This window comes from Drosophila persimilis, unplaced genomic scaffold (assembly GCF_003286085.1).
Source record: "Drosophila persimilis strain 14011-0111.01,24,50 unplaced genomic scaffold, DperRS2 tig00000191-arrow-pilon, whole genome shotgun sequence".
NCBI classification, from domain to species: domain Eukaryota; kingdom Metazoa; phylum Arthropoda; class Insecta; order Diptera; family Drosophilidae; genus Drosophila; species Drosophila persimilis.
This window is the reverse complement of record NW_020825298.1, coordinates 8,443,989-8,469,405: the sequence shown is the minus strand read 5'-3', so window position 1 is coordinate 8,469,405 and position 25,417 is coordinate 8,443,989. Positions and strand designations below refer to the sequence as shown.

At 41.7% G+C, this 25,417-nt stretch overlaps 1 protein-coding gene across 6 annotated transcripts in view; it reads right to left on the bottom strand.

Moving 5' to 3' along the window:
- The window catches only part of LOC6588940 (fasciclin-3), a 93,973-nt gene extending 69,376 nt beyond the window's left edge, over window positions 1-24,597 (bottom strand). For 3 of the 6 annotated variants that reach the window (XM_026989047.1, XM_026989048.1, XM_002014874.2), the window contains exons 1-2: window positions 24,197-24,597; window positions 23,441-23,602 (exon numbers count right to left, since the gene is read on the bottom strand). In XM_026989047.1, coding sequence (XP_026844848.1) covers window positions 23,441-23,483 — 43 coding nt within the window. In that variant the 5' untranslated portion in view covers window positions 23,484-23,602; window positions 24,197-24,597. The remainder of the gene's footprint in view (window positions 1-23,440; window positions 23,603-24,196) is intronic. The other 3 variants (XM_026989046.1, XM_026989049.1, XM_026989050.1) reach the window with 3 other exon arrangements.
- Window positions 24,598-25,417: the final 820 nt, after the last annotated feature.

The following is a 25,417-nucleotide window of genomic DNA, read 5'->3' as shown; positions in this document are numbered from 1 at the left end:
TACATGCAAAATTAATCATTAAATGCAACTCTAGGGTAAAAGTATTTTAAGTGAGTTAATTGTCGAGTCGTCAGGGGCCACGCATAGTAGAAAAAACAAGAGAGCGATGGCTGGACTAGAGTATGGGACTAGGAGCTACCCTTTAGGCAGGATTGCTGCCGAAAGCTGGGAAAATGTGGTTGTGGCAGGTTTGAAAAACACTTTCTGTTGGGCTAAGACCCACTGGGAGAGAGACATTTCGCTAATGGGAAGTTGTGTGCTCCATTCTGATGGCTAGAATCATTCGAAGGGGTTCATTCTTTGAGGAAAATAGTGGTTTACTTATAGATCTAGGCTCTTAGCCTGTAAAGAAAGGCACTTCTGAAACCATTACGTGGATTAGAGGCCACATCCTAGTGTAGATTTGTGACCACCCTCTGCCTGTCGCATATGCCCTTCTCTACCCTGTATAAAAAAAACTTTGGTGCACAAACGAGGCCATAAGTTATGCCATTTTGCGTTGGCAGTTAGCCCTCTCTGGAAAAGTTGCAAAAAATTACAGGAAAATGTTGTTAATTACGTTTTCATACACAACAAAAGCAGCGGCAACAACTGCTACAAGAGCAACCTGCCACAGGAGCAGCAGGGGGGGCAGGGGCAGAGGGGCAGCAGTAATTTGTGTACAGAACAGCAGCCCTTTACGAACAACAGTCTGTGCAAAAAGCCTGTGCACACACGTCCAGCAGCAAAATGTTAAAAATGCAACAGGAATGAAACCGAAAAAAAAGAAAATAAATTTGTACTAAAACTGAGGGAACAATGTTTCACTTGTTGTTCGTTCGGAGGGGCACATGTGTATGGCTGTGCCGCAAAACACGAATTGCCATTTAACTGGCAACTCCATGTACATCCTGTAGCTGTATCTGTATCTATGGCCTCTCTCTGGAGAGTGTCAGAGATACAAATGCAGTTACGGGGGTCCAGCCTAAAATTTGTAACTAATTAAGGTTTGCTCTGCGAATCAGAAATATCTTTTCTTTCGAAGATAGTTTTTCAGAGACAAAATTTATGGAAGGCTCCCCCCTTGTGATGCCCGAAAAGTGGTGCCTTTTTGTGGTTATTTCTATGAATAAATCATTGACATGGAAAATGTACAAAATTTCCTTTAATGAGTGCCACCCCACCCCTCCCCCAAAGTGCGGAAAAGTGTGTGAAAACTCATCAAGAAATTCTCTTCAAAAATTGATTAAGACTCGTGTCTGGGGCTGCTCTTCAAAACTTTTCCAATGAACTTTTGCCAAGAGCTTTTGTATCTAGTATCTGTTCCTGCTGTATCTAGTATTTCCTGTTATGCGAATAATTTTGTTGTTCTTTTTTCGTTTTGTGTTCGAGCAATTCGTTTCTAATTGCTGGTAATTGTCTCTACGGAGTACACTTGCCCCAAACAGCGGGGCAACAGCTGCGAGACCCAGAGACCCACAAAACTCTCAACAAAAGCAGCAACAAAAAGTAGCATGTAATAGCGAATTATGTTGCAATTACAAAAGCAACATTAAAGCAAAGCGAAACAGCGATGGAAAACTGGGAAAAAGTTGCAAAAAAAAAACAAGCACGGCACACACATGTAGAAGGAGATCTCCCCCTTCTCTCTCCCACTCTCTCTCTCTCTCTCCCTCACTCTATGTGTAATTGTTTCTTCTTTGTTTTTTTTTTGCACAACAAAACTTCATTGAAGCAAAAGATACGCAAACACGAACACACGTACAAATTACTGGAAAAATACAAGAAAAATAAATAGAGAGAAAAAGAGCTTGAAAATTGCAGGAAATTGTCGGGTTTTATTTATTTTTTTTTTTTTGGGTAACTCTCTAAGCATTTTGGTTCCACCTTGAATACCGATTTAATTGCTTGAAAAATACACAGAGCCGCCTACTCGCAAATAATTCAAGTCAAACAATTTAATTTATGTCAATTAAAATGTACAGAAAAAGTGTCAAGAGAGACGACAGATCCAAAGACAGATCGGAGCCATTAATTGGGGGAGAAAGAGAGTGTCGGAAGGCGCTCCAAATGGGAGAGAGCCAAGAGCTATGCTTGGAATAATGTTTTATTAATATTGAACCTTAGAAATTGACCTTTAAAAACCATTCCGACTCACTGGAAAATACTTTTATATTTTTTTTATATTTTATGTCCTCCATTTTTCAACCTTTAACTCAATTTTTCATTGCCAAAAATCAGTGGGAAAAGTGGAAAAACCTTTCATCATGGTTAGTTCTAGCGACCTTTGCCTCAATGGGTTCTCCTTTTTTCCCTTTCTTTTCTTTTCGTTGGAGCCTCACGTTTCTGTGTATTTTTCCTAATAATTAATTCAGTTTTCGGTTTTTGTATTTTTGTGTGTTTTCCTTCCGTTTTTCACATAATTATTATACAGAAATTTGTATGGTTTTTTCCTGGCTGTTTCCGTTTCCCCTTAAAACAATTAACTTTTTCGGTGCAGCTTCCAGAAAAAGTTGAGAAAAATATAAACTTAATTTGCATGAGCATTTTTTTTCGTTGAGGGTTAAGAAGGGGATCCAAAAAATAAAAGGGGGAATATTTAAATGATTGACCAAAAAAAAAAAAAACCAAAATATACTGAAATGTGGATTCTATGGGAAATTTTCGAGTTTGGAAAAACATTTGCAGATCGGTCAATTGTTGTTGTTATTCTTTACCAAAAATTTCCAATGTTTTCGGAGATGAGAGGGCAATATTTTGGGTGTGGGTTTTAGATTTGATGAGGCATTGCCATGGGAAGCTCTCTGTCATTGAGGAGATCTTTCAGAGAACCCTAACGGTGGGCCCAGAAGCCACATATCACGTTTGTTAATTAACCAATGGGCTTTGGGAGGGGTTTTATAAGAAGAAAAGAAAGATATTTCAGAAGAAAATCTCCTGGTGGCATATTTGAGGCCTAAGATACATCTTTTACTCCACCATCACTCATCAACCGCCTTTTTCCATTCCATCTAGCAATCTTTTGTACCATTCACTGCCTTTATTCATTGCTGTTCGAGCAAAAAGGCTAATGAATGAAATGCCTTAACCCATTTCAATCAACGCCTTGTCAAATCAAAACGGAAATATTTTATAAACATTTTCATTACGAAAACGAAAGAGAAAGAGAGAGAACCAAAAGCGAAATCGAATAAACAAACGGCGTGAGGAGAAAGGAGGAGGATTGAGAATGGATACTAAAGTGGAGACAAACCGCAGATGCCATAAGAATTGAAGGAAGTTCCATTGTGTGGCACCTACATATAATACTGGTTGTTGTTGTTGCATGTTGCATGTTTCTTGTCAGTCGTCATTGATGGATAAACAAAAGGCAAGGGAATGGAATGCAAAACCAGAAGCCGAGGGACAGGGACAGGGGACAGGGACTGGGGACAGGAACTGCCACAGCGACAAAGATGCGAACATAAACAAAAAGAACAAACAAACTGCACACTGCCGTGCCACACTGCCGTGCCACTTGAGAGAGAAAGGCACTTGTGTGCCGCTGCTGCTGCCGCTGCTGCTGTATGCCACACATGCCAAATGAAACATGCCACAAAATCAGGGCAGAGGCGGGGGGGTGGGGAAGAGATGTGGCACACAGAACGATTGGAGAATGTCGAACAGTTGGAGGAGGCCCTGTATCCGGAGGAACCATCAGAAAGAGTTGCAGCGATAAGATAGACGGGTGGGGGGCGTGGATATCTCACAGATACAGATACAACTGTCACAATTGCCACGCCCCGCATTAGAGATTTATGCAACGCCCCTTAAAAAGAAGAGCCTAGTAGATGACTAATTAGTAAAGCCATGTATTGCTGCTGCTGCCACAGATGTATCTGACAGATACAAACCCCTCCCCCACCCTCTCTCTAAAGCTGCCCCACTTGTCTGAGATGCTGAAGTGGCAGCGCCACAGATGTACGACCGGCAATTGGCATTCCTCAAGAGCACTTCTTTTCCTTCGGCAGCAGAAGCTTTGTTTTCGATGGTGTTCCATTTTTGCCCTATAAATATTGTTTCCCCGATCAAAATACAAGAATAATGAAACGGCCAGAGGCACAAAAGGGGAACCGCCTGCACACAAAAGACTGCAAGATGGGAACTGTCTGCCTCCAAAGTGTTTACAGAATCGAAACCATAGATCTATAAGCAGAGATCTATAAAGAGAAAAGAAGGAGAGCTTAAGTTTCCCTACGGATAAGTGGGGGAAAAACCGTCTGGCATTTGGAATACTTCGATTCTCGATGTTTTTGTTTTTGTTTTTTTGTGCTATTTATAGGGCGCAATGGGACGGCTGCACGCTGCAGAGATTATCATTGGAAAAGTGTTGGGATCAATCATGAAAAATGATTACAGATGAGACGACTGGAGGGCGGAGGGCTGCTATCTCTGGGCCACTGATGAAAGATACTTAGGGAAAGTTTAATGAATATTTAGAGAAGTAATAATTGATAGTCCATACAAAAAAGCATTGGATCCCTGATTGGAGCCGAGATCGCTGATGTTTTCAATTTTGGGACAGGTTTTTCCTTTACAAATTCCTTGGAAAAGCTCAAGCTAACATCTAGTAACAAAATACAATATATCTTGGATCATTCAAGGGCTTTGAGGGAATTTTACTCATATACGCGCGTTTTTAGTAGCTGGGATAAACAAAAGGCGTTTAAAACCGCTTGGTTTTCGATTGGGGGCGTTTTTAGCCGCTTGGTTCTGAGGCATCTAAAACCGCTTGGTCTTCATTTGAAGGCGTTTTTTAGCAGCTTGAATTTGAGGCATTTGTAATCGTAGGGACCTCATATAGAAGCGTTTTTAGCAGCTTTATTTCGAGACGTTTAAAATCGCTTGGTGTTCATTTGGAGGCGTTTTTAGCCGCTTGGTTCTGAGGCATCTAAAACCGCTTGTCCTGCATCTGGAAGCGTTTTAAGCAGCTTGGTTGTGAGACGTTTAAGAAGGTTACTAGCAGCCATCCCCTGCCACTGTGTCTTTGTTTCCTTCTTTCTTTCTGCCTCCTTTTAGGAACGAATTTCCACATTTGTGACGTTTAAAAACGCTTTGTACACAGTGCCGCGCGTTTTTGACAGCTTCCATATTATTCGTTAAAAAACGCATGATAAACTTTTTCACGCGCTTTTAGCAACTCTGATGTACATTTTTTGGCGCGGTTTTAGCAGCTAGGTAATTAAGGGCTACGCTTGGCGGCTGTTTCCGCTGCTGTCTTTCTCTTTTTCTCTATTACACAAATAATTATAAATTACTCTCAAACTTTTACTCAAAATGTAAACATTTTTCCACTAATTTGCATACCCAATAAACCTTTTCAGCCCCATTTAAACTCCATTTAAACTTTCATTGACTTTAAGACCTCGGACAAAATTGAAAATTCCCCCGTAATAAACCCATTTAAATGGAAAAATCTCTACATATTCCCATTCGCGATGACCCATGACCCGTGTGACCACTAACCCAATAAAAATTAAAACCAAATAATCCCCAAAAATTCCCTTTCCTGCGCGCACGACTTTTGTTACTCCGATATCCGATATAGACGGAATTTCTGATATTTATTTCTATGTTTTCCTGTGTGTTGTTTGGTCTCTGGTATGTGTGTGGGTTTTGTGTGTATTTTTATGTGTTTTTAATAGGAAATAAAAATGAAATCATGTGTGCAACAGATTGTGGCACCGAACCCCCACCAAAATCAACTGCGAATCTAAATCTCTCTCTATGGCGAATATACTCGTATTTTGTGGATTTGTTTTCCCCCCCGTGGAAAGGGGGGAATGTGACACACCGACACCGAAAAAAAAACATTTGCGGATTTTGGTTTTGGAGCCGCAAAACATTTGATTCCATTTGGTTGCAAGTCAATTGATTTGTCATGACCAAAGCCCATGCCCACAAATCAGGAGCAGAGCCATCTCTTGGCTAACCCACCGTCCTGCCACCCACAGGAAAACCACCTCTTAACCCCAATCTATAACCACAATTGCTATACATTCGAAATTCAATTAGTTTGACTTTAGTCTGTGGCCCGTTACGTAGCGTTGCGTTGCGTTACGTTACGATGGGATATATTCTGGCATTGTTAGAACTTTAATTGAATTTTGGACAGGGTAAAAGCCTTTCCCTTTCCCCTTGCCCCTTGGCGTTTCCCTTTTCCCCAAATAACAATGAAATTGCACAATATTTTCGGTTAAAGTTTTAGCTGCCACGCCCCCAGAAAAAGGTACTTAAAGGTACAAAAAACCGCAGCGCAAAAACGAAATGAAACGTAAAGAAAAAAAACGAAAACAAAAGCCGGAAAACAATTTGATGAAAGCGCACCAGGGAAACAGTAGAGCGTGAAGAGAGGAGGGGGAACGGGGCAAATTGCCGGGAAAACTATGGCTAGCAAAAAGGCCTGAGGGGGGGGGGCGGGGGATGGGGGAATTCATGAAGTTCATGCGAGGCCAATGACATTTGGTGTAGTTTTTACTTGATTGCAGGTTGATTCGTGAAACGTAATCGGATTGCAATTGGCAGGCCGCCCCCCCCCCCCTTCCAGGCACTTGTTTCCAGAACACGTGCTCTGTGGGGAGGGGGGGAGGGGTGTGGTTTCATGCACCACACATTCGATTGTGTGGAGGTTTCTTCCTGCCTGCGGGGGGGGAGGTGTTAATTGCACCTCAGCCTAGCCTTCGCCATCGCCTGGCCTTTTCGTTTTCGTGTTAATGAAAATCACTGGAAAAACCATAGGATTTTTATGGCTGTCTACCGGCAGGCCACGCACACGCCTTTGTTATTGCGGCCCGACACCCCAGGAATTCTAGAACTATTCTCTCGAAAATGAGGGAGAGTTTCGGTTTGTTTAGAGTTCACACTCTTCTGGGTCTTTGGCATTGCCAGAGGTAAACAAAACTTGTGTTTCATTGCCAGGGATTCCAATTGGAGTGTCAACAGATGAACTCTTGAGATCAGGAAATAAACTGAAACTCTCCTGGGCATTAAACCCTCCCCATCGCGAGCAAAGCCCTTTCCGGCGTTCTGCAGCCTCTGTTTCAATGCCAAACGTTCCGTTTTCGGAGAGCTGCAACAGCTGTCAACAGGCTTGCATTTGAGAGGCTGTCAACGCCTAAACAATCTTTGAAATTAAATATGAAAATAGACCAAAATAAAAGCAACAAAAAAAAGACAGAAAAAAACTATAGGAAAATAAAGAAAAGAAAACAAAAGAAATGAAGAGTTGTAAACGAAAGAAAAACGTTTTCCACGCTTTTGTTTACACTCTGCTTCCGCTTTTTTTTTTCGAGGCCTGGTTTTAGTTTTTTTTGTTTTCTATTTACAAATTGTGACAGCGACTTTCTTTTTTGTCGATTGTCGGTTTGTTTGCGCTTCATGGTTCGTGGTCCGACGATGACATTTTCAAGAAGGTGATAATTCTTTTTTAATAGTTTTTCCGGCAGCCCGAACAAGTGACATTTATCGCTGGCTACCGTGCGTTTTTCGGTGACGTGTCTGGCATTCAAAATGCCCCCAGAACTTTCGCCTTGGATACGCATCGATTTTCGGTTGGGAACTCAAGTGAGATCGTTCATTGGAGGGCATGGAATGTGGATCATTTTGTTGAGGGCTTACCTGGAAGAAAAAGAAGGAAAAAATATGGCAATTAGTTTGAGGAATTTAAAGGGGGACTAGAGGAATTTTTGGTTGGATTTTGGCAACGCAAGAAATTGTGTAAAAATCTTTTAAAATTTTGTATAGAAAAATGTGAACTTTTTAACCAACAAAACCCCATTCCTTCCCTTTCCCCAACCTCCATGCATTCAGCTGCCCCTCCACGTGTCGGCACATGATTTCCACTTCAATTTGTTTCACTTTAAATGTCTGTCACTAATCCATCAGATAGTCCCAGGCGATTCCGCCTAGAAATTTTCAATTCCGCCAGGCTGTGTCGATTTTCATAGACAAAACGGGGGAAAACCCATCCTCACATGCAGACAGGGCTTGCAGAGCCAGAAGCCTAAATCCACACAGCGGCCAGGAGGAAAATCTGGTGAAAATCGAAGCCCGAGAGCGGCAGTTTGATTAGAGAGGGGGACAGGCACGGGGGCTGGGGGCTCGGGGCTGGGGCCTACTCTTCGGTGAATCATTTTCAATTAGCGTGAATCGGGGGGTGGGGGGGCGAGGGGCGGATACTCGTATTAGAAGTGACTCACGCCACAGCAGCCGCCGTCACGATTCCCCATTCATAAAAAGCGTAAAGGGTATTCAATGTCAGACGAACACTCATTTCCACAGAATTGCAATTATTTTGCACTTAGGCACGTCACAGGGCGATCCGTTGGTCTTATGTCATATTTTGGAGGCTTTTGTTTTGGTTTTTTTTTGTGTTTTTTTTTTTTTTTTTGGATATTACGCCACAGCTGCGGGCACAATATTGTAATTATTGCACGAATCCCCAACACCGAAAACCGCTAATTTGCCTAACGACCGCATTTTTTATTCATGGACTTATTTTTGTTGCCTGTGTATTTTGATGGGCGTGTCAGACGGGAAAGGAAAGGCAGTTGTGGAATATACAGAACCACTTCTGGGCCTAAATTGGACTCGACTCGGTATCGGTTGCAGTTCTAGTTCCAGTTGTTGTTGCTGTTGTTGTTGCTGTTTATCGCTGACACAAAAGGCCTGCCCTGCCAGTCGCTTGACCCAGTCGTCGTCGCCGTTGCCGGCACACAAAAGTGGGTCGATTCGTGAGCACCACAACGAGTGTACGAGTATTTGTAGTCGTTGAAGCTGTTCTTGTGGCAAAAAAACGATTTACAGCTGCAGTTTCCAGGGGTTTTACGATACTCTTTTGGGCGGAAAAGCGAAGATATAGCGTTTTTCCGATGGGGTTGGGAAGGGAAGGAGGAGAAAGAAGGATATTTCAACGCAAAATTGTGCTTCAGTCGGGAATCTGTCCTTTCAGGGACCTCCAAGCTTCATAGACGTTGAAAAACCGAAGATTGGATCCCTAAATCATCCAGAAATGTGTTGAAAAACATCTCAATCTAGAGATAGTCCATGGAAACGTAAGAAATGAAAGAATTGTATGATTATATCCCAAATCCCTCCCCAAGATCATCATAGTATTTGCCTCTTCATAGATCTGGATGGTTTACTTTGCCTCTTCAAAGATCTGAAGAGTATCCACCGGTTCAATAGCCCAAAAAATCTTTGGGTTTTTCTGCATTTCCAAGTTGTTCTTCTACGCGAATTGTTATTGTTGTTATTTGTGCAGCAGCTTCTGGTGTTGCCTTCAAGTAGCAGTCCCGGTCCCTGCCCCCTGCCCCATGCCCCCTGCCCTCCCCCGTACTGTTGCTTTTGTCACTTTCAGTGCGATTACTGCAGTGCCTGCCCCCTGGATGAGCGCCTAAGTGCAACACGAAATTCAATTTAGACACTTTACAGCAGCGGCAGCGCAGGGTCAGTTGTTCCCAGTTCCACTTGGCCTTTCACTTTATCCGGCTTTAAGTTAGTTAGGCGACAAAGTTGTAAACCATTTACGGAGTCATCTGTTCCGCCGAAGACAACTTGTGGAGTGCAGCACAAAGCACGGAGGAAAGCCGAGAGCAGAGCACAGAACACAGATTGAAATGCAGTTAAGCCAAACGAGAAACAAGAAACGAGATTGCTTAAGAGCATATTGCAGGGGGAGGGATAGGGGCAGAGGGAGGGACAGGGGCTTGGGCTTGGGCAATAGTTTGTGATCAACCTTGAAATGAGAGGCTTGGAGGCTTGGAGGCTGCAGCACAAGTCTGTAATTAAGTCAAGTGGGGGGCTTTGGTTGGGGAGGGACTTGGAGGGGGGCCTGAACTAGATTTCTTAGGCACTTGGGAATCAAAAAGCAGCCAAACTTTAAGAGAAATTGATTTATGCACAAATTTGCTGCTTGTTTTTGGCTGAAAATAATATAGTTTTGGATTTGATAAGTTTTCTCAAAGAAACAGGCAACAAAATTGTATAGAAAATACATATAGAGAGGCTAGAGGCAATGAGCAGAGGAAATGGTAGGATTTTCAAATGCTGTACCCCCTATATTGCATTTTCGATATGCCATACGTCCCTTGGGTGTATTACAAAGCATGGAAAATGGGGCAAAGAAATGGCTTTTCTTCATCGAGTAACGAACATTGATTTATTAATATTTTATTGTACATTTTATGGAATTTCTTTGCCCCCTACCATCATCTAATGAGCGATGATAAAATGCCTGACCATTTCCTACAAAAAGTTGCCCCAAATTAGATCTCTTTCTACCCGTGTCTCCAGTTCTCACACTTTAAGCCACAAACATGACAAATTTCCATTTTCAACGCCCTTCAAAAAGTTTGCCGGAAGCAGACAGAGAAAGAGAGATAGAGAGAGAGACTTTCACCCGAGAATATGAAAAACCACAGCAAATGAAATGAAATGTTCTCATATTTCTGGCTTTCCATCTTTCTAATTTCCGCATTTAATTTAGTAATTAAAAAAGTCAAGAGTGGAAAAAGGCGATAATTAAACACCCAACAAAAAAATAGAGACAAAAGCAGAAACAACTTTCACCAGAAACAAACAGAAACAGAGTGTGTTTTTTTTACTACAGTGTCAGCAAAAAGTTTTCACGATCAAAACAACATTTTTTAAAGCACAAATTTAAAACAAACTTTTACCAGCCATAGAAATGAAAGTAATTAAAATGTTTGCAAAACTAAATAAATGAAAATAAAGTGCTATGCAAGCAAACCCCCCCCCAAAAAGGGGGTGAGGGGGGGGGTCTGTTTTTGGAATTGATTATGAATATCATTTGTTCGAAAAGTCCTGGGCTAATTTGATTGCTGTAATCATTTTTATTATTATTATTATTATTTTTATTTTAGGCTTGTAATATAATGCCCCGCCCCCTCGCCCCTCCCCTCCCTCATGCATAATGTATATTTAAGTGAAAAATGGGATTTTCATAATTAAATTAAGTGCGGAAATTATTGTGCATCTATGGAGTGGCAAATTCCACACAAAAATCATTCTAGATTTACCTTAATAATTAGATTTTTCGCCACAATTGTTACTAAATTATGGCAATGATAATAATGAAAAATGTCCCGGAAAAATATCACAAAAATATGTTTATGGATTTTGTGCTTAATTGAAGCATCAATGAGAAGGATAAATATGGGCTGGAGGGGTCTATTCGGCCCTTTGGGCAATTATGACATTAATGTCAGAGGGAGAAAGGGAAAGAGAGGGAGAGTGTAGAATTTTAATGATTTTTCATGCATTTCAAAAAGGGTTTTTGTGGCAGTTTCTAGGGAATATCTAGGATTATGCGTTTTGCATTGGATCGATAAAAGTAATCTTTTAATTTATAAATCAAAAATTATTATTTGGAAAGAATTTTTCACCTAAATTTCATAACATTTCCCCGGGGCACCTTAAACTCTTTTAATCTTGAAATTACTGGCTATAAATATACCAATTCTTATCAATATTATGACACCCCAAAGCACAGGCCTCTGCCCAAAAAAAGTGGGAGATAACTAGGCCATAATATTTAATTGCCTGTAGAGCTCTTTGGCCCCTAAACTGTTTTCTTGGCCACAACTAGTGGAGTCGTATAATGCTCTCCTGTTCCAACCATCAGTGAAAAGTTTTCACTTGGATTTTCCTCCTTAAACGACAAACTTGAACTTTTTCTTCTTCTGTTTCTTCTGTTGTTATTTTTTGTTCTGTTTTCTGTTTGTGTTTGTGGCCCCGAGGCAGAAGTTTTTCATTTAGTTGCGTTGCCAGGCCAAAAAAGTGGCCAAGTGGCAAATAAAAAAAAAGAATGGAATTTATACAAAAGCCAAGTCGCTGACTGATAAATCCCGCAGAAAACAGCAGTCGCCCCCCATCCCCATCCCCCCTCCACTTTCAGTGGCACTATCAGTGGCGGGGTGTTTGGGCCTAGACTAGATGCGAATAAAGTCGCCAGCGGCGTAGGAAATATATTCATTTTCAGCGATAAGTTAACAGGCGTGACTAAGACCCCAAGGGGGGGTGCGAGGGGGGATCTGGCAGGGGCATTTAGTACAAACAACTTTCTCACTCTACTCCACTCTTCTCTCTCTTGCTCTCCGTCTTGGCAAGCCCTTTTTTGTGCAGGTTTATTTTTCTGCAAAATTAAATGCCATAAAGTGAAAAACTTTTGCCGTCTGACTCACGCACTCGCTCACGCTCACTTAGAAAGTAATTACGTATAAAACACAAAAATATAGCCTAAAAAAAAAACAGAAATACTCACAGAGAAAGGCAGGGCCAGGCAGAGAAAGAGTGAGAGTGAGAGAGTGGGGTGTGGGGGGTGGGAAAACTCTCCCCAGAGAAGTGCGTGAGTTGTGAAATTTATTTAAATTTAATTTTAATTCTATGTACTTTTTGTACCTTTTTTTCCGCCTTGGCCCAAGCGAGAGCGACAGGCCAGGCAGTTTTATGGCCAAAGCTTTTCACTTTTTGGCTCTAATGAAAGGGGGGGCCTGGGGTCTATTGGTTTAGTCACGCACGACGTATAAATAGGCCGTTTTCCTAGGCTTTTAGGGCTTTTTATAGCCCGTTTTACAGGGTATTTTGGGTGGGTTAAGGGAAGACCCTAGAGGTTAGACGATTTCTTGTATACCCCAAATTATTTGAGGCTGGAAAATACAGTTTAAGATATTTTTTTCTTTTTAGGGGATATTTTTTGTGGATTTAAAATTGCGCTTTTTATGGTGGTGTCCACAATTTTGAAGCTATGAAGCTTATCTTTCCTGAATATATAGATAGTGGTTGTATCTACCTATTTGCTAAGATTTATTTAGTTTTAGTGAATTTTTCCACCTACTCGTATATATCTAACCTTCTGGAGCACACAATTTTCCAAATAAATTTCTTGCAAAGAAAACTAAAGTGTTTATCGATATATTTACCAAAAATCATTCAGATTTAAGGATTTTTTCACTTCCAAAATTCTCTATTTATGTTTTTATATACCATATATGGTAGATCGGGGACTTTTTCCACTAAAACTCTATAATTTTCGCTGATTTTTAAGTGTTTTCGTAGAAAAACTTAACCAATCACCAGGCAAACCTTAGTCGTAATGCCCCACCAAATCATTCCCCCCTTCGTTCCCTTCAAACTGTTCGAAGAACTATCGCAACCCCTTCTTAATGGCCAACACTCTAGATCCAATCACAACGAATTAGCATCGAGGAAGGACTGTCTGCCCGCTCGCTGGCTGTCATAATTTTCGAATAGCATTCAAATTGACATGTTAATATGCTAACATCAATCCTAATCTCGGTCGAGTCGAGTCACTCAATCTTGTTGGTTGTCCGCCTAATGAACAAGAGATTGACAATGGCCAGAAACCCCAAGCCATTGTCTGTTGGCCAATAAATGAGTAAACGACACACAGGGCGGTAGAAAGAGAGCCACAAAAAGGGGCGTGGGGGGAGGGGAATGCCATGTGGCTTGGCCCGACAACTGTTTTGTTGCACGAACAGGCTGGGGACATTTATCAAATTAAACAGTTTTCAGTGAGATGGCAGAGATTGGAACTGCAACAGGAACAAGGCAAATGTTTGCGTATGTCGAAGGTGTAGAAACACCCAGGAACCCAGGAACCCAGGACACTGGACCCAGGGCCCCCTGTAAGTGCTAAATTGTCTATTTTTGTAGGTGGTCCTCCCCCCCCTGCCCCTGGTAAAACCAACAATGCACGTATAACGAGCATTCTCGTGTCATGTCATCTCTCTCTGGGTGTCCCCTGTCCTGGCTCTATAATTGGCTCAGCAACAAACAAATTTAGCCATACATTTATGGTGTACACTGTACACACAACACTGTGGGCCTGGGTGTGGTTCATTAGCACCCGCTGCCCGGCTGCAAGGGTCTCTTAATTATACGATACACGGGCACAAGTGCGTGCAAATATTGGACTCTCACGACGATCTCTGCTCTGCCATGCCACGCCCAAGGTTCTGGCTCTGGTTGGGGCTCTAAAAAATAGGTACCGTAAAATGGGTCATAGCCTCTGGGAACCTGAAACGAAACTGTCAATTACCCAGCCAGCGGGGAGGCCAATAGCCTCCCTCCCAAAAGACTTTTTTTCACATATCTTTTTTCGTTTTTCTTTTCATCAAAAGTCAAACAGCAAGAAGCGAACCACACGGAAAATACCAAAAAAAAAAATGAGAAAGAAAAAAAAAGTTGAGCAAATACAACGTGCTGGAAATACAAATATAAAATAATTTACTTTAACAATTCGCTCTCCCTCACACACACACACACACACACACACACGGATGTCTCTGCTGGCTACAGTCTCTGCCAGCAGTCGACCAACACCCCATTGTATAAACAATCCAACAAAAAAGAAACGACGAGGAGGAGAAATGAGCAACAAACGGCAGAAGAGAGACGGGCCACAAAATGGAAGGCAATAATGTAGAACAGAGAGCCACAAATAGCAGCAGCAACAAAAAGCATAATAACAGTTAAAAATATTAACACACACACACACATAGAGAGAGATACTGGGGGCACATTGCGCATGTGTGCGTGCTTTGGTTTTTACGCTTGAAAGAGACCCAAAAAGCAGACAGAGAGCGAGAGAGGGAGAGAACATTTGTGGCAAATCAGTGGAAAAAAAAGAAAGAGTTTGAAAGTTTAGACCATGAAGATACCTCTTTCTGGGGATCTATAAGTGGATTTTTTGGGAGCTGCCTTGAAGATCTCCCTTTTAAAGTGGCTCTAAGACCTATTGCAACATTGGAAACTTGTTTTTGTATCCAAAGAGCTTGTCTTTTAGTATTTTTAGAGCTAGAGCTTGATAAATTCGAGCATTTTTTCTTGATCTTGGGTTGGAAATTCAAACGATCGTTAGGAATTTTGTTGGACAAGTAGATACTAGGTTTATCTCTAATCGAACCAAAGCAGAGCTTTATATCTATAAAGCTTGAAAAATGGGAGCATTTTTTCTTGATCTTGGCTTTGAAATTCAAAGGATCGTTTGGAATTTTGTGGGACAAATAGATACTAGGTTTATCTCTAAACAAACCAAAGCAGAGCTTAATATCTATAAAAATCTAGACACCACAGTGTTTTTTTATGTGGTATAATTATACGAAAAGCCGATAAAATGGGTCATAAAAGTATGCCCATCAAATGAAATTAATGCTGGGTTGTAGCTGGTATATATATTTCCTATTTTAGATATCGAAGGATAAACTCTATTCCCCTCCAAGCCCTCAAAGCACACAGCATACCCCACCCCTGAGCAATTATCAAGGGGTATGCTCAGAAGAAATACTTGTAGAAATGTTGAGAAATAAAAATAAAAAAAATAAAACAGTAAGTAATAATGAACAAAAATGGAAACTAGTTGGAACAGAGTCGGAGGCAGAGCAGGAAAACGAGAAGTGGAGAAGCAGAGAAGCACAAATAAGTAAAACAGAATTGAAACCGGTTTGTGAGCCATGCCAGGCCAGGCCAGGCCATGGAGCTCTCTGGCCAACAAACAACAAAACAGCTTTGGCGCTGTGTTGTATCCGTGAGATACAAAAATTAAAAAATCAGAAAAGAGAAGAAAAACTTTAGCATTTTAGATATATGGAAAGAGATAGCCGAAAGACTCTGCAGGGGCAGCGACAAGGACGGGCTCGGGGACGGGGATAGGGTTCGTGTTTAATACCAAGAAAATGTTATAAGGCCAATGAATGGCATGGAAGGGGTCTGTTGAGGTGAGTCTGGTCTCTGAACTTTGCTGGAGATCTTTAGATCTTTGACTAGGCTTCGCCAGAGGTTTGGGAGATGAAAAAGGTTCTTGGAACAAGGGAGGGAGAAGATGATCAATCTGTTTATTTTTGTGCGGCTCAAATTGGTTTTTATATTGGGTTTTTTTCTAAATTTATGATTTAATTAGGGTTTTATTTTGTATTTATAATTTTTGATAGGAAGAAAAAAATAAATGGCTCATTGTGGGGCGGGGAGAGGGTATTACTGATTGAAGTATTAATGGGGTTTAATTTATTGAAAGAAAATTTTATCTGGCCGGTCTTTTCTTTTAATTTGCATTTAAATTTTGTCAAAATTATTTCTTAGTGATTTAACGAAGAAAAAAAATATTTATAATATTCTATTATTTTTATTTTTATTATTATTTTTATTAGCATTTTATTTAATTATTTAATTATTTTTTAATCCTCTGAGATTTGATTACATTTCTTTAATTATTTTTAACAATTTTTTATATTTATTAAATGTTTTAGTTTTCTTTTTATTAATTTTGATTCTCCAATTAAATCATTTTGTTTTGAAATCATTATTATTTCAAAAATAAATCCAATTATTTCATTCATTAGGCAATGTTTTTATTCATTAAAATCTTTGTCTTTGTTTTATTTCTTTTTCTGCTTTCTTTTTCCTTTTTCCCACTGACTATCTATTCATGTATTCACAAATGTGAATACATCTTGATTGCAGTATTTAAAGCATTGAATTATTGAATTATTATTATTTAACAACTGGTTTTTCTTTTCTTTCTGTATTTTTTTTTTCCTGTGTGATGTGTGGATGGATTTATGGGTAGATTTTGTGTACAGGGATTCATTATCTGTCTACAAAATACATTATGATTTGATATAATTAATAATTATAATGCCGCCACGCGCAAAAACATTATTTTCAATTATTTTTTTGGGGCCCCAAAACCCGCACCCAAAACCCAAAGCCAATAAGCTATTCAGAGAGTGTCCATCTATTCATCCATCCATCTGTCTGTCTGTCTATCCATCTGTCTGTCTGTCAGTCCTTGTCCGTCCCTCTGTCCGTGTGTCAATTTGTGTGCTTTAGTCAGTCATGTAAATTTAATTAAAACTGCACATTTAATTAGGGGAAAACTGCAACGGAATGCCACGCCCTAGGGCCATCAGCAAAGCCCCCCACGCCCCCCCACGCGCCACTCATTATCCCACTGATTATAATTTCATCCATTTCTCAATCACTCACTTCGTGGCACTAGAAAAATCATTGATTAGTGCACGCCATGAAAATGATAAATGATAGAGCAGATACAATATACTTTTTAGATGGATAAACCGATGATATATGTTGATGTTTTGATGAAATTTTAATTGAATTTATGGCCAAAAGATCGGAGCCCGATTGTGGCTCTGTGGCTCTGTGGCTCTGTGGCTCTTATTTTACATATCCAATTAGCTAATGTCCAACCGTATGGCACTTGTCTCGCATCGAATTGCATTCGCTGCACATTCGTTCCTCTATCCCCCCCAACAATCGTGACCCACTAAGACTCTCCCGGCGACCACTATCAACGATTGCGTGTGTGTGTGTGTGTGTGCTCCTCTGCTGATAAGGGACTCTCTGTCATTGTCCCCCGAGCAACCTGACAGCAACATAAACCTTATCTAATCGCCCACACACACACACACACTGCCCCAAACAGAGAGCCAGCGACAGAGCAATAGCAGGTGTCTCTCTGTTTATATGGAGGTCTTATCTCTGGCCGAATCATGACCCAAATCAAAGACCCCAAACTGCAATGAGCGCAAGTAAATGCAGCAACACAAAAACTATCTAGAATCTAGACTAAAACCTGACACAATTCCCAAAGAAAGCCAAAGCCAGAGCGCATTCGAGAGTCAATCAAGCGAAGAACAGCTCTACGAATTAGTCGATTACTATTTATTCTCTCTTTTTACGACTACGACTACGAGCCCGGGCATGTGTGTGTCGTCTCTGGTCAAGTAAACAGCTGCATGAGTAACTACCGACTGCCGACTGCCACAGAGGCCCCCGCGACAGATACATAGATTCTGAATCATCGTTTTGGCAGGCAACAACTGGTTGCTGCTTGCTGGTTTCTGTACGGAATAAGTAATTTATATTTATTGAGAGAACAAAACAAAATAGAACAATAATAATTGCAATTATCTGCGCTACAGGAATTTCATTGGCTCTAAGCTAGAGGTCTGTTTTTCTTATAGAGAAAGGGGAAAGACAGCTTTAAGAGTGGGCGGAAAATATAGCTATGATATAAATAAATATGGGGTTTATGGATGAAACAAAGCGTGGAGCTGTGATTGAAGGTTTCAGCCATAAAAAGCCACATTTTTGTATATAAAATATAGATATCTATCGGATCCCAAGGGGATTTTATAGAAAAAAGATCTGGAAATGGATGCGTTGTATAGAAAACTTTTTTGTAGGCAGGTTCTACCCTGTTTTGTATAGAACTTGCATAGAAAGAATGTTGACTGGGTTTGTAGATGAGAAGAAAGATGATAGATTTAAGAGATAGAGGATAAGATGGAACCAGTAGATGCTATTGATTGAATGGAATTGTAGATACAAAGTCATAGATATAGATAGATATTCAAAGATGATTCATTCTTTGCTCAAAAGCTCTAAGCGAAGTTGCGTCATGCAGCAGCACCCATCGGTTGGCTGGCACTTCGCCCTGGGACTTTGTGCCCACAATAAAATATATTTCTTAGAACAAAAAGAGTTTCCCTAGAAAACTCACAGCTTCAAAATGTATTCCTAATTTTTTAAATTTCCAAATAGTTCGAAAATAGTTACTTTTTCTACTTGAAATCGTTTTGTGTGTCACAAAACATATGTTTTCCTTTCACTAAGCCCCTATGCCGGGGCTTGTGCTCTATTTGTGCACTCTTGAGACTGTACCTGTCCTGCCGCCCCCTCGAAAGCCTCTTCGGACCAAAGTCTGCACACGCACACGCTTCCTGGAACGATGGGTACGTACGAACGTGCTTATAAAGACAATTCAGTGCCTTCGAATCGATCAAAAACTTGTGCTTTAGCCCCCATTGTGCGACGGGGCAGCCCCCCTTCCCCGCACCACCCGAAAAAAAGCAACAAAACAACACAACAACAAGTGGGGAAACACGAGCAACTTTTCCATAAGCTGCAACTTTTTCCTTTTCATTTCTTTTATTGTCTTTTCAACTGTTTTCGGCTCCCTCTCTCTCTCTGTTTCTGTGAGCTACTTTTCAGCGGGTTTTCCGAAAAGAGGGGCAGCGGAGAGCCAGCGGCAGAGGGGCAGTATAAATAGGGTAGATCCCCATTATATTTAATTTGCCTGGCATACGCTTTGTCAATATCGCACTACCCCCCCAGCCGCCACTCTCCCTCTCTCTCTTTGGATACCCGAAAATTCCAACATGCCCCAAAGCGTTGCCAACTTCCTGTGCACGCGCAACAACATATTCAGACAAACAGCCACCGACCGAGGGACAGAGGGACGGACGGAGGGACTGGCAGACCCACAGGACGATCCAAAGGATGCAAAGGATGCATGCAAAAGTTGTGTGTTTTGTTGACATTGTTCAGTCATTTTTCAGCAAATTAGTCATGAAATTGTGCATTTCTATTTGTCGCACCAAAAACTATATACTCGTATATTATAAAGGGAGTCTGCATATTATTTACAGTGAAGGCTCTGTGGGGGGGATGGAGGAAGGATTTCCACTTGATTGCAATGCGCTCTAACTCCATATCTCTCTATCGCAGTGTGGCTTAGCAGCGGTGGAGGATTTTGCATGATTTGAAGTAAATTATATCAAAATTTGATGTAAATAAAAGCCATATAGAGACTGTGATTAATGCCATTAAGCATCCTATAGTTTTTCACAGTTTTAGAAGCTTTGGATGCCCCCGATATCTCTCCAAAATACACTAGTATATCCATCAAAGGCTTTCTGTTTTGCCTCATAATTATAGCCAACTAATTAATGAAGCCATCATCAATATAGAAAATGTACGAAAAAAATTCCAAAAATGCCAAAAACTTAAATGAAAAGCGTAAAAGCAAAAAAAAAACAAACTAATTTCAAACACACAAATAATCAATAAATTAAGGAAGCAATGGCCAGAGCAGGCAACAGGGGGGAGGCGGAGGAGGGGCCCCAATATTTCAGCAAACAATTAGGAAGCGGAAGACAAAGGAAAACTAAGAAGGAAAACTAAGGAAAGAGGAAGGAAATGGCTCCCCACACCCCCCCACTCCCACTCCCGCTGCTGCTGCTGTTCCTTCGTTAGTTTTTGGGGGCGATACTCGAAAGCTGGTCTTCATTTTTGGAATTATTTGCCCCCCACCTCCCCCCACAGCTTTTGTGTCCTTTGGTCATGTTCCTGTTTCAGTTACAGCATCAAGTGGTGGGCTATTGCTTCATATTTGATGGCCAAAAGGCACTACTCTTTCCGCCAAAAGGCGTTACTCTTTCTTTTACTTTTTGATCCCAAAAGGCGCTCCTTTTTCTACATTTTTATTGACCAGAAGACGCTACTCTTTCTCCTTTTTTTTATGGCCAAAAGGGGCTTCGTTTCCTACATTTGTGATCACCCAAAAGGCGTTTCTTTTTTCTATATTTTTTATCTCCAAAAGTCGCTTCTTTTTTCTATATTTTTTATCTCCAAAAGTCGCTTTTTTTTCTACATTTTTGATCTCCAAAAGGTGCTAATCTTTCTCTCATTTTTGAGCACCAAAAGACGCTTCTGTTTCTACATTTTGCGCTTCATTTTCTATATTTTTGAACACAAAAACGCGCTTCTCGTTCTACGTTATTAATGGTAAAAACGATCTTCTTTTTCTACATTTTCGTTGACCAAAAGGTGCTAATCTTTCTCTTATTTTTGAATACAAAACGCGCTTCTTTTTTCTATATTTTTTATCACCAAATGATGCTTTTTTTTCTATATTTTTGATCTTCAAAAGGCGCTTCTTTTTCTAAATTTTTGGCAGCCGAAACTGGATATTCTTTCTCTTGTTTTTGTTGACCAAAAGGTGTTTCTTTTTCTACAGTTTTGATGGCCAAACGGCGCTTCATTTTCTATATTTTTGATGACCTAAAGTCGCTTCTCATTCTACGTTATTAATGGTAAAAACGATCTTCTTTTTTTCTATTTTTGATCACCAAAAGATGCATCTTTTTCTATATTTTCTATATTTCTATATAGTCCAAAAGGTGCTTCTTTTTCTACAATTTTTGTTGACCAAAAGTCGCTACTCGTTCTCATTTTTTTGATGACCAAAATGTTCTACTATTTCTCCCTTTTTTAATGACCAAAATGCACTACTCCCCCTCCCTCCCTCTGTGTCCTTTTTTGATGACCAAACTGCGCTCTTCTGACTCTCTCTCTTTAGTTTTTTTTTGCGCTGACCAAAAAGGTAGCGAAGCAAAAAGCCAAAATGAAACGATGTTATGAATATGAATGAGAATGAGAGGACAGTGGGTGCTGCTCCCTACATGCTACTCTTTTCTGTATGCCACTCCCCCCCCCCCCCCCCATGCGCCATACCATAGGTACAAAAAAGAGTTGAAAATTATATATGGGTGTACGAGTGGCGGGGGGTGGCGGGGGGGGGGAGATTGCCAAAAAGTAGATACAGATACAGTCACAATTGCAGTTACAGTCGGTGGGTAGGGGGCATGGGGCATGGGGCAGGGGCTGGGGGCAGGCAAACACAGCACGTATTTAATTCAATGCTTGACTCTCGTTCCCCAGAACATGCCTCAATTGGTGGCCATTAAAATGCATAAATGTGGAACCGTTTTTGTCCTCGTTGTCCTCCGAGAAGATGATGCCGCAGTCATGGCTAAATACTTCAGGACTTGCATTCCCATTCGCATTCGCAGCGGAGCTCCTTTTGGCTTCCATTTGAATTACTGTGAATGGTTTTTTTCTTTTTTTTTTTGGGATGCGTTGCCTGCCTTATTTACATGCTGCACATGCGGCATGTGGCAGAGTATTATGGCCATTGAATGGATGGCATCTAAAAGCAAGTGGGGCTTCGGTTTTGTTAAGAATTGTGGCTACGGATGGTAGGGAAGGGAAACTACTTTGGCAAGCCCTCGATATATGTATCCTTCCCCCTTAAACCCGATCTGTGATTTTTCTACTGTACAAAAATCCCTCAAATTCTGGCCGGAACCTTTCCCAACACAGAATCTCAACCAGTTGCCGCATTAAAAATTTATAATTGCAAGACAACAGACAGACAGGCAGACATCCAGGCAGACAGACGATGGCGATGCGTCAGGGCCCATAAAAATGTAAAAGTATTCAGTGTGAAGTGCCCCACCCCGCCCCGCCCCCCACCGAATGGGGAGGCTGCCTTCTTCCCCTCTTTTTTTGGGTTTTTTGTGCAGTTTTTTGCATTTGCATTTTTACCGAAAACCTTTTGAAAGGTCGCTGCCGAGAGAGTTCGAGTTCGAGTTGGAGTTCTGAGAGGCTTAGCGACTGCTGAATGAAATGTTTCTCTGTGTCTTAAAGTCACATGGTGTGGGTGGGGGGGGGAGGGGGATGGGGCCGTCCCCGCCCCTGCCGCGTGTGTTGTGTTGTGCTGTTAATGTTGTTAGGCTTTAGCATAAACCAGCATCTTCTTTTCAGGCTAATGAGAAATCTGTCTCAGTTTTCCCAGAGCCCAGACTACCTCCCTCCCCGCCCTTCTTGGAGTTTCTGTGGCGTAATAAGAGGAGCAGCAACGGCAGCGGGTTACAAAAATAATAAGTAGAGGCATGAAACATTGAAGGATTTTAATTAAATAGGCTGCCAGGGCTTCTCATACGCTCTGGAAGCGTGTCATAGAATTTCTAGAGACAGAGGACACAGAGAGAGACAGAGAGAGACACAGGAGACAGAGAGAGACAGAGGGAGACAGAGAGAGAGAGGGAGAGATGAAAGTAAGAGCTCGAAGTGGATGATTGTTGCCTTGGGTCTTAATTTCAAGGATGCATAATGTCATAAGCACCCGCCATTCAGATACAAGACGGCACAAAAGAATGCCTCTAATATATATATTTTGCCTCCCCATTAAAACCACATAAAAGAGGGGGCGAGGGGGGGGGGGGCTAATCATTCGTTTTATGCTCGTAGAAAACCAATCAAATTCGTTTTGTAAGCCCATTAAAATGGTTACAAGAAGTCTCTTGAAGATCTGTTCGAACACCGGACTTGTTCGACTCCTTTCGAAACGAATCGCTTGACCTTTTTCGTCGGCGCATGCCAAAAAGGCCACTGGCTGTGGCTGTGGCTGTGGCTGTACCGAAAATAAAGGTCACACTAGGAGGCAACGCCGAGACTCTGAGCATGCGCAGTCGCTTAAAAAGGGGTCAAGCCGGCGAATATCATGGATATTTCATGGATGAAACACTTTCTCCTGCAGCTCTGATGGATGTCTCATCAATCAAGCCCGATGCGATATGTGGGTATTTGTTTAGCACTCTTTTAGCCCCTGGTCTGGCCGGGGCTTAAGGTGAGAACAAGTTTGTTCGCGGGGTCTTAAACGGGCGCGTGATATCATCTGATGAGCGGGTCTTAGCGTGTTTTTCTCTGTTCCGCTATTATTTCGAGTATTTCTTACCTGTTAAGATGGCCGCGAATAATACAAAAACGATCCGTGACATGATGTTTGTTGGGCTTCCTTCCTTCCTTCCTTCCTTTCTTATTTGCGCTGTAATCCCAGGTTTTATTTTCTCTTGACGTTTGCTTTCGAGGTTCCGTTACGGAAAGGGCTTTTTCTTTTCTTTTTTTTTTTTTTTGGGAGAGAAAGGGAGAGATTTTTTTGGTTGGTTGTTGTTGTTACTGCATTCGCTTAAGCTTTTTTCATGCATAAAATGTGTCGTTTTGAGGGGGCGGTGGGGCGGAGGCGGAGGCGTACTTTTGGGGCTTTGAGGAGTGTACTTCTCTTTCGCTGGCACTTTACGGCCGCTGAGGCTCTGTACTATATGGATTTTTTATGTGTGTGTGTGTGTGCGTGTGCGTGTGTGTAAATATACTTTTAGCGCGCACTGTCAACACAGAAGCTAGGGAAAATGATTTCACTTCACATATTTTGGAGGCGGTTTTTTATGGGTTTTTGGCACACAAACACACCCACACACACACACACACTGAGGTTCAAAAGTACACACACCCACGCTGAATGGATCGCAGGAAGCCAAAGGGGTCTTTGATGCTTTTTAAGGGTCGAAATAGTACAGTAAGCTGATGGCCAGCGACAGAAGTACAATAAAAGTGCGGGAGAGTAGTCACAGTGAGGGGCAATAGCACACGCACACACCCCGCCAGAAGTTAAACACCTTAACAGTGATTCAAAGACGTTAACACACACACACACCTTTTGCACGCGCTCGAGATGGCTACAGTGATGGACAGAAGTACACGCACACGACTTGGTGGCTCGAATCGACTCACGGACGCCTCCACTCACCGTTTGAGCGGCAACAAACGAAATGACGTTATGGATTTGATGACGACGAAAACGCCTTCGGCACACACACACACACGCACGCACACACACGCGTGCACAGCGACGACGATGATGATGATATTACAATACGCTCGTATCTTGCGAAACACGAAGCTCCAAGCGTGGCGAGGCGAGGCGAGACGAGGCGAGGGCGTACGTACGAAACACGACGCGAACCGAACGGCACGAGACGACCAGAGAGAGGCGCGTAAATGTTCGGTACGGGTGGGAAAATTGTCGAAGAGCCGAGGCGAACGATACGTTGAATGCAACAGTTAACCGTTGAATGTGACGCTGCCTCAGAATGAAGTTGCCAAACGACGGGCCACGGCAGCCCCGGCTTACACACACAGCCCCAGCTGCACACACACACACGGCGGCACGAATGTGTAGCAACATCGGGTGCGAACAGCAGGGCTGCCTGTATGCGTTTTTACATATGCAGTCGCCGCGACGCCGACTGCGCTGCATTGGCAACATTTGGCCGGCCGCTTGGCAACATGCGCACTAAGCTAGCAACATTTTGGTGTAGCTCTGCGGAGATGTTGCCGCGGTAGGAGTGGGAAATGTTGCCAAGCGATTGCTGTGCTTAGGACAGTCTTTTTCGGGGTACCCTGTAACTTGAAGGGGGTTTGGTGGGGGGTTTTCGGGAAGTTAATCACGGGATCTATGATAGGGGGAGAAAAGAAAGTGGGTTTTTGAAAATAGTGGGCGGGAAATGGTACAATTTGTGGTATAAAGAATTTTGGAGACAGGAAATTTTATTAAAAAATATATAATGCATAAAAAAGGATAAGGAAACAAACTGTGGGTAATATTTCAATATTTATAGCAGGGATATTTAAGTTCCTTGAGTATTTTGTATAGAAAATATTCTGGGCTCGTAGAACATTGTTTTCCATTTCGATTGTGGATTTTTGCAGCAGTCCAAGGATGATTCCCCTTCTATTCCTTAAATACCAATTGTCCGAGTGTTCAGGGGACACATCTAGGGGGTATTCCCATAGTCGTATACTCTCCCACTCGTATTAGAGGGTCATTCCGTTCCGTTCTTGATTTGCTCTTGTGTTTTGTTGTTGCTCTGCCTGT